Here is a 10,528-nt window from a genome sequence, read left to right as displayed (position 1 = left end):
CTTTTCCAAACCATCAGACCTAAAATTTTCACTTGTGGGCAATAAAATGGGGGGGGGGGGATCCCATTTACTTGCACTAAAGAAGAGACCTGATACATTGCGAGAGACCAGAATATCAAAGAGACACACAGTAGTTACATTGGTGCCATGACCCGGATGGGAGTGAGGTTTAGGAGGGTGAGTGTAACGGAGACCAGCTGGTAAGAGCTACACAGGCAAATCACACTCCCCTAATCTCAAGGGGTGCACTTGCAACTAACATTAGAGGCTGCAGTCTTTAGTATCCCTGTTAGTGTGCCCGCCTCCCACGCCAGCAGCCCAGGTTCGCATCCCGTTCAGAGCAGGGTGGTTAGGACAGGCAGGGTTACACATAGAGTGGTGAGCTCTTTTGACTGAGGTCAGTAAGTAATAACCAGAAGACCACATAAAAATCCTAGCACGCACCCAGAACATCCTAGCATATTGTTTTCTTTTTGTGTTTTTAAATGTAGTTCATCTTGTAATTGTGTAATTTTAGAATGTGTGTAAGTGTCTAAATACGGTACCTTTAAATTCATTCAGTTCTCCCAGCAGGGTCTCTCTCTCTCTCACACACACACACACACACACACTGATACACCTCAATTGATTTCAAATTACAGTTACTTTTAGGTCTTTTTTTTACCATTTTACTGAGCAAAATATAATACTTTTATTTTTATTTTTAATATATGACCCAAGAGCATGATTTATAAAGCCATCTACAGTAGGACAGACCATGACCAGATTTCTGGATTTAAAAATCCAGAAAAAAAGTGTATTTCTAATTCAGATGTCAATATATCATTAACATTTCAAGTGTATGATAAAAAAATAAAATAAAATAAGAAGTTCTTTACAAATAGTTTATCCATTTGAGGTCATCTCAGCATGTCCCCAATGGCTTCTCAGCTAGTGTGCAGTGTGTTGCTGTGTGTTGAGGGTTGTAGGTTCCTGGTCCGTTGCTTATATCTCAGCTTCTTACACATGAGCTTTGTTCCAAACCGTGCTGAGATGTTGAGTCTACTGCATACATCAGCAGCTGTCTTCTAAGGGATCAAATTTACGGAAAGGATTCTGATAAGTGTCTGACTTGGAATGTGCTACATAGACAACAGCGCTTAGATTCTGTGAATAGTGCCGTTATTACATTACATTGGGTAATATTACAAATAATATATAAGTGTAGCTCACTAGCTTTTGGAACAAAGCTATTACACTGGGGAAAAAGGTGCGAAGACTGTTTTCAGTCAGAAATATCTAGTAAATCTCACAATGCAAAAGTAACATACTGAATTAAATGTGAAATTTTTAAATAGAACAACTAAAATACCATTTTCTTGTAAAAAAAAATAAAATACCCCAGTTACAACTTTTGGGAAATCATTTTTGATAGTGTATGTGAAACACTGAATATTGAGATAAGCATATCTGTGTCGCACACACACATACTGTACATGCATATTTTCTCCAGTACACGGAGACTTATACATTTTCTTGAGTTAATGTTTTGGTCTAGAAGATAAGTTTTAAAATGTATCATTTTTTCTTTCTGCGAGGCTAAAAACAGTCAATGGGGTTAAATTGTCTTTCGTATCACTGTCACTCTGTTAAAATATGTCAGACCCAGTCAGGTTGTCAAAAGGATTGTCAAAAACATACTGAGAAGTGTTTGAATCTGTAACATTTTTTTTCCTGAACTTTTGATAGAGAGTTCAAGAAAACAGCATTTATTTAAAACATAATTATTTTGTAACAGTATTTATGCTTTTTGCTTTTGATCAACTTAATGCATCCTTGCTGAATAAAAGCATTAATTTCTTAGAAGACACCATACTGTTAAATGGTAATGGGTTCGAACACTCGGAACACTCATACTGATCAAATGTATATCCTGAATGCACTGTAAGTCACTTTAGATTAAAAATAATAATAAAAATAAAAACTTCTGGCAAATGAATAAATGTGCATTTAGAAAATCAGGAAGGATGAAAGAGAGACAGATATCATCAGTAAGTAAGAGAGAAGTTAGTGAGATAACAGCAGGAATGTATTCCATTAAAATTAGCTTTCATGTTATTAATTTCTTTTCTGCAGGTTAAATGTGATTTCATTGTACGGTGGCTGTTTTGCATACTACTCAGAGATAGTTACCATGGGAAACACAGGATAGTCTGCATATGGATGTATATGTTTAACCATGCTTATCCTGGAAGGAAAGTTATATAACAGATCCAACTATATTTGTATCTATGTACTGCAATGTGGTTGCAAGTGTGTTTCAAGTGGTTGCTAAAGCATTTCAAGATTTTTAGGGTGCTCTGCATGGCTGCAGAAATCAAGAGAAAAGAAATGTGGTGTAAAAATAATTTTCACTCAGAAAATGACTAGTAAGTTTTACAATGAATTACAAGAAATGGCAAGTAACATTAAATCAAATGTTGTTCTTAAATATTGTTCTTATAAAACATACTACAGTGATATTTGTTACATTATAACTTTGAAAAACAATTTTTTACATTGTGGGTTCTTTGATATGGCTTTAGATAGGAATAGTGATGCTGGCATTATCAAACACCACTTATGATTATGTGCCTGGCTGCACAGCCTGAAGTGAAGTGAATGAGGTGTGTCATATGATCAGATGTGTTGATGCGTAGACAGGTTTGGCTTGGTGTGACTGTCGAGCGGGTGAAGGTGAGAGCGTGGAATCTAATGAAGGCCTGTAATCTGCTCTGATGCATTTCTGGGAGGTTAGAACTCATTCCCAGGGCTCACAGTGCCGCTGTTGGTGATTCTCTGTTATTGTGTTGCCATGCCTCCAGAGTTACCATGACAATGCATTTGATGAGATAACAGTCCTGGATTTTGACAGAGTTACACTTCTCTACACACACACACACACACACACACACACGCACACACACACACACACACACACACACACACACACACACACACACACACACACACAAAATAACATAGTGCTTGTATATACAGTGTAGTAGACAGATTGATTGTAAACTGCCCTTGAGTTTTCAAAGGGCTCATTCTAAACACAATTAGTAGTAGTAGTAGTTGAATAATAAATTTAATAATAACTTTGTTTTTAATAACTTTTTTCTGATATAATATGTGTAATGTGTAAAGTATCCTTGAGTTTTGGAAAAGCACTATATAAACAGTAATTAATATTACATTATTTTTACTTCTGCTGTTATTAATAGTAGAATAATAATATACTTTTTATTAATTAATCTGAGTGTAAAGTTTTTAAAGGATCCCTGAGTTTCGTAAATAATAATGTGCCTCATAAATAATAATAATAATTATTATTACTTTTTATGAATTAATCTGACTAATCGTAAACTATCATTAAGTTTTAGATAGGCCTTACATAAAAAGCATGTATAGTAGTATTGTTTTGTTGTTTATAAAATGCAAAATAATATTAATAATAATATAGAAAAAAAGGTTTTTATAGACCTATTTTCTGCATTAGCATACATTTTTGATTGTTTGATTGATTATTTTTTTTTCTCTCTCTCTGTTCACACAATCATTGTCACATCAGCAGAAAAGTCATTAAGTGACAGAGAAGGGTTGATTAAAAATTTTCAGCCTTTTGCCAGAGATAAAAATTTAGGAATTTCTGCACATATGTTCAGTAAGTCTGGTAACACTTTATTTTAAGGTCCAATTGTGACTATTAATAGTTGCTTATTAGCATGCATATTACTAGCATATTGGCTGTTTATTAGTACTCATAAAACACATATTAATGCTTTATTCTGCATGACCATATTCTAGATTCCTTTACCCTACTCCATAGCACAACATCTACCTTATAAACTAATTATAAGCAGCAATTTAGGAGTTTGTTTAGGGAATCCTCTTATTTAATAGTGAATATGTGTTCCCTATTCTAAAGTGTTACCATTAGTCTCCTTACATAGGAAAGCTTTTGCTGAAGTGCTGCTTACTGCTCATGTGCACCGCTGTATGTTTTTAGTGAAGGAAAGTCTCCTAGATTCATCTCTCTCAGGTCTCACCATTCATAATCCACATCTTATGACTTGGGAAAAATGGGCTGCTTGCTGTAAGAGAGACAGTCAAACACAGCAACCCCTTTCTTTCATCTCGGCACAAAACAACTGGGTCGGCTCCATGCAGGGCAGCCAGAGGCCATAGAGAGACAGAGAGATGTCTGGGAGAAAGCAGGACAAATGAAAAAAAAAAGTGTCAAGGATGGAGGGAGAGAGTGTAAGCGTGAGGTAATGGTGAAATCACATCAGCAGCTATTGTACTTCTGAACACTCTGCTCAAGCGTGGAAAGAGACCTGCCGCCCCATTGATCTAACCTATTTACTGCACTGTGTGTGTGTGTTTTAGAGTAAGTGTGGTTTGTTTGAGTCTAAGTGGACTATCGTCTTGGCTTTCTAAACCTTGTGAGTCTCCGTTGGCCAAAGCTTTTGAAATAACAGGACAGAACCCACTCAGAATAAATCACACGTCTGTTCAATTAATCATCTGATATTTGGTAGAGATTAGCAGCAAATATCAGTATAATATTAAATATTAAAATAATATAAAATATCAATTTGTTTTTTTTTTTATCTGCATATTAGACTTCTATGGCTTTAAGTGTGCTCTCATTTCAAAATCTCATACCATCTGTGGCATATGGACAGTTCATTTAATGCATAGTGCTGTTCATTTAAAATAGGAGCATATTTTACTAAAGCGTTTAGCACATTAGACTGTTGAATATGAGGGTGAGTGTGATTGGTTAAAGGCTGCAATATGCTGCAATCATTGATCATGTCACCAAATTACCACAATGAAGCTTTGAGACTCTGAAGACCTTTGTATCAAGGCTTTACAGAGAGTCATTTTTGCTTCCTAAGTATGTGATTTGCCATTGAAGTCATTGTCTGCTGACTGGTTATTTCTCCCAAGGTGACTTGATTCTCCTGTATGCTGTTGTTTTGCTCTATTCTTATGCAGGAGTGTTTGTCAGGTTACTCTTAATTTTTCTTGACAGCCTTTTTATCTCACTATGAGTTCAGTGAAGCAGTGTCTTGTTGTATGTGTGTGTGAGATTGTCTTCATTTGGCCACTGTATTGGAATAAATGGTCTAGTTTTTCATTTAGCTATCTGGAATGGATGTGACTTAGCTGTGCTTTACAAACTTTTAATCTCATTTCCGGATCCTGTCTGTATATGGCCATTCATATGACACAAACAACTGCATTAACATATCCCATTCCTGAAGAGATAATAGACTGATTCATATACAGTCTGTGTTTATGTAGTTTGTCATTTGACAGATGATTGCTGCGTATAGCCCTCAGAGATCTCTCTGTCTTTCTTTTTTTCTCTCACTCCTCTTCCTGTAAGAATGACAAATGTTTGCATTATTCTTACTCTGGACAAAGATGGCAGGGACCCGTGTAATCACCTGCGCACACATGCACTTGTTCATATGTTGATTATATATTTGTGCAGTTATTTATGAGTAAAGATTATGCATTATGTGTAAATCAGATCAGATTTTCGTGTATATTTAAATAACTTGCTGTCACTGACAGCACATTGTATTATAATCATATTTTTAATCAGATATTTATTTATATATATATATAAATATGTTTTTTATAAATTAGTTGTATAAATTTGATCATTTATAATTAGGTTTATAGTGTATTTATATTAGAATGTATAATTTTTATTCATATCATTTTTTATATATATTTTTTTATGTATTTATATGATCCATAAAGTTTGTTATATAAAATGTATATAATTTTGTATAGTGTATTATATGTAAATTAAATTAAATTAAGGTATAATATAATGTATAATTATAGGTATAATCAAGAAACACGCCTTTGCAATGTCAATTATTCATGAACTTTCAAGAAAATTGTAACATTTTTAGTAGAAACCATTAGTCGCTATTACTTGTGGAAAACCCAAAGCAATGCTAGGATGTGCTGGTTGGTTGCAAGGACATTGATAATGGTTACAGTAGAATGTTGAGGGTGGTTTCATACTCGTTCAAGTCAAAAAGTGCAAGCTTACAGACATATTTTAAATGTTTTTGGTTCAGTCTGTGTTCAAATCCCTGTAGGCAATAATAATACCAGTGCTTATATGTGTGCTTATATATCACCCTCTTTCTCTCTCCTGTGAATTTGATCTGTGCATCCTTCCTTGCCTTCAAGTCATTAAAATGCTAATGTATGCTTTAACTTCTCAGTTCTGTGGTGACAGAGTAGGACACTGAGTCAGTAGATGTAACTCTCGCTTCTCTCTCTCTCTCTCTCTCTCTCTCTCTCTCTCCCTGTCTCTCTTCTTTCTTTTGAAATGTAGTCAATTACCAATATACTGTAATGTAATTATTAATCACATTAGTCTGAGTGAAGCGACTAAAGTGTGAGCATAGCAGGCAGATTTAGACTTAGTTATGGAATTGTGAATTAAGAACTGTTGTGTTAAAAGAGCTCAGTTATTTTTTAAAGCAAGTTTTCCTGTTTGCTATCAACATCTATTGTTGTAATTTGATTTGTATAATTTATAATTTACAGTTTTTCTATTCTGTAATTTAGCATAAATTATTTGTCATTTATTTATTTATGATTTATGCAATTATATTTATTTTTATATGTATATAAATTAAATTTAAATGTATGCATTTAGCAGACACTTTTATCCAAAGAGACTTACATTGCATTCAGGCTAAAAAATGTTCCTAACATCTGTTCCCTGGGATTCAAACCCCCAACCTTGCTCTACCACTTCAGCTACAGGAACACTAGGTCAAACTTCCTTCATACTTTTTTGTTAATAATATAATGTATGATATAATAAGTTTTTCATGACCATTTTTCATCATCTCTCTCTGATCCTTTGTCTTTTGTCAGAAGTACAGCAAGTCATATGCAACATGAGGTAATAACGTTGGGTAGCATACCACATTTTACGTGTATTATTAGTTTTAACTGTATCTTTAAGTATACGTATATATCCAGCTTTCACCTTTTTACCTACTGTAAACATCACCAAAAATGTAGTATAAATGTATGCAGTTGTACATATAATATTCAGCTTTCATTCTTTTTTAGGCTGAAAGAAAGTTGAGTTTTACATTATGTTTTCATAGTACACTGAACCTGTTTATTTCAGAGCTTTAATTTATTATAATATGACTAAATACACACATGACAGCCGCAGAATGTCACATGAAGAGAGGACTGAAGAAGAGCAGACATGTACAGAGGGAATACTAGAGTGTGATACAGGAAGGAATGGAGAAAGGGGACGGAAGAAAAAGACAGAGGAAATATGCATAAGTAATCAGACCAGAGCAAGTGGGTCAATGAGTTTATTAAGAAAGGGGGGAGAGAGAGGAAGACATGTTGAATTCGATAACACTGAGAGCAAAGTGTAATTCAATAACCGCCGTAACACAATTTCTAATGTATCAAGGAAAGAAATGCGTGTGTTTGACTGTTTGTTCTTGCCAGAAAATGTTTGTAAGATTCATTATTTGTAAGATTCTCGGGGTGTGTTTGTATATGAATGTGAATGTGTGTATACGTGTGTCAGCAGATTGGACTTCTGTAGGGAAGCGACGCATTGATTTCCAAGCCCAAAGTCCAGTCACATAAATCTAGTCTGGCTTGAGACACCAGCCCTATTAGCCAGAACCTCAGACTGGATTAACAAGACTACATTATCTCACACACACACACACAAATATACAGTTGACCTTGCCTGTGCATTTAATTAAGATTGTCTGCATTTTTGCACATAAACAAACACCCACATTTTCACAGAAGGCTGATTAGAGACATGTGATCGGCTCTGAAATGCATTGCAAATATGATTAACGGCACTTAAAATGAAAAATATAGTTGTTATGATGATTAATGCCAATTTGTGTCATGTTTGTCTTTCAGAGACGAGAGAGGACCGAAACAAGAGGCTGTTCCGACATTACACTGTGGGCTCCTATGACAACTTTACCTCATATAGGTAATGTTTATACAGTATGCGTGCATGCATAAATAATTATATAGGCATTTTGGTCATCAATAGTTCAAGCTTAACCTGTGAAGTCTGTTATTAGAAGGATCGAGTCTCTACTGCCATCTATAGGATATAGATTGTGAACACACATTACGTCATGTTTTTGTTTTTTGCCACTCATATTTGCTTTTAATTTAAACACACGTTTAGTCCTCATTTCACGTTTGAATGCATGCAACATATTTCTTTTCAGTTTGTTTTAGAGTGCAAAATAAATGGTTAAGTACTCGATTCCCTTGAGAACAGAGAACTATATTAAATTCTACAGCTGAGTGTAATAAACAACAGTCAGAGCATGCTATTAAAGAAGAGGCCATGTTTTACATCATGCGCAGTGTTACAGTGTAATAGGATATGCAAAGCTATTTGTGAATAATATCTACTGTGTTTCAAGGGACGATCAAATTAGGTGATATGAATGCAGTTTATTCTGTCTCACCAATAAATATGAGGAACAAGATATGATGTCATATGCTTTAATATAATAAATAATAAAATAAATGTATTTTCTATATTTTATACATCATTTTATAATATTATTTTATCCATTTACTTTATTCAAAGTCAATACATTTTGGTATCTACTACAATTTCTCACAACATTGCACAAACAGCTTCTCGTTTCTTTCTTTTATACTACAAAAGTAGTAAAGGTTTGTATATTGTGAACTTATATTGTTGCAAAACTGCCTAAATGATTTGATTTACACCCAAGAAGTCTTTCCACTGTACAAAGTTGCAGGTCGGAGTTGTGAAAAAAAAAATCATCGTGTTTGAGTTCTATGCAGCTATAGACCTTGATCAGACTAGTGCATATTTAATTTTGAAGGTTCTACTAGTATATTAGACCGCAACACATAAGCTAGTTTTTGTTGCTGTTATTGTAATTCCATTGATTCTGCATGTGTAATATATTTAACAAGTGTTTTCGAAATTAAAGACTGATGTGGGACACAGGAGGAGATAGGATGAGTTGTGGAATAGAGTAAGAGAGAGAGAGAGAACCAGAGAGGATTAATTACTGGAGTCTCTCTGTCAAACTGATACTCCTCACTTCATACGTCTTCTCTTGCCAGGCTGCTCAACAACAGCAAACAGGCCTAGAACAGCCGCCTAAAGAACTGCACCCAGTCAAATCAGTTACCTTCTGAAATGGACTTGAAACACACAAGACAAATGGTGTTAAAATCATAAGATAAGAATAAATGACCATCACTTTACTGAAATCCTCTGTGAGATGCGTTTAAGCCAACAGTGATTAAACTGTTGGAAGTTGCAGAGATGGCGATTCAACTGTGAACTCCAAATTCATTTTAAGCTTAAAGTTTTAGGTTTAAAGTCAAATTAAGTGTAAAGTCTACTATTCAATTTAAAATGTAAATATTAGTATATGAGTATGCCAAACTGTGTTCAGGTAATATGAGAAGCCTGTATTTCCTCAGCGACCAGCACAGATCAACTCTAGGCATGATGAAGCGAATATCGTCCTCTTTAGGAAGGCCAGACAAAGTAGTTTTGTCACACACAGCATCTACACAACACGGCGGCACGGTACAGCAACAACAATACTACAACGAGAATCAAAGTTGTGCCTTCTTTCTTTGCGTGAACATTTGGGTGGCATTATGCAAATCTTCTTTTTTTAAAGAATTTTATAAAGAATATCTCTTTGGATTGGAGACTTTAGTCTTTGCAACTTTACAGATCTTATTTATGCAACAGGGGCTTGTAACACTCCAAAGAGAAATGAAAAATGTAAATCTCATCATATTACCCCTTTAAACCATAAATGTTAGCATGTGAGTATGCCAAACTGTATTCCGCTAAGTCTGTTCTTTCAGCACAAGTTAGCGAACATTGACCTAGCTCTGAAAAGCTAATGCTGTCAAATGTGTGCTGTCAACTCCATCTTCACTCTCCTCCCAAGTATTCATTACATGTGAATGTTGCTGTACAGAGGTGTATCTTCATTGACATGGGAAAAAGTGGAGCTAACATACTCATGCATGTTCCCCTCGGCTCAGGAGATCATTTTAGGGAGTCCTGTGCACTACAATAACAAGAAGTCAGCGCTACAGGAAACCTTCTTCCTGAGGTCTAATGGCCATTATACTCATTTTCACACTTGATTCTCTTATCATTAGGCACTAAATTAGCTGAACTTGGCTGTGAGGGCTTTTGTAAGTTTATAACAAATATTTGAAATGTTTAATGCTTTTATATAATTGAAATATTACATAAGGCATGAACCAACCCAGACATGTACACACACACACAAACACATATATATTGTGGTGGGAGGAGCAAACAACAGACACAGTGGGTGTGGCTTCATGCCTCAGAGAGGCTTTTATTTAACAGAAAATAAAACAAAATTATTCTTCCAAAATGGAGAATAAAGAATCCAAAGGGGAA

General features: G+C 34.9%; 1 protein-coding gene across 1 annotated transcript in view; it reads left to right on the top strand.

Annotated features, from left to right (window-relative positions):
• The window catches only part of LOC127934552 (SH3 and multiple ankyrin repeat domains protein 3), a 144,154-nt gene that overhangs the window by 112,442 nt on the left and 21,184 nt on the right, over positions 1–10,528 (top strand). Inside the window, exon 13 of the mRNA XM_052532012.1 lies at positions 7,984–8,059. Coding sequence (XP_052387972.1) covers positions 7,984–8,059 — 76 coding nt within the window. The remainder of the gene's footprint in view (positions 1–7,983; positions 8,060–10,528) is intronic.

The sequence above is a fragment of the Carassius gibelio genome, chromosome A18 (genome assembly GCF_023724105.1).
Source record: "Carassius gibelio isolate Cgi1373 ecotype wild population from Czech Republic chromosome A18, carGib1.2-hapl.c, whole genome shotgun sequence".
NCBI classification, from domain to species: domain Eukaryota; kingdom Metazoa; phylum Chordata; class Actinopteri; order Cypriniformes; family Cyprinidae; genus Carassius; species Carassius gibelio.
Note: the sequence above shows the minus strand (reverse complement) of the source record. Positions and strands in the feature narration are given on the sequence as shown.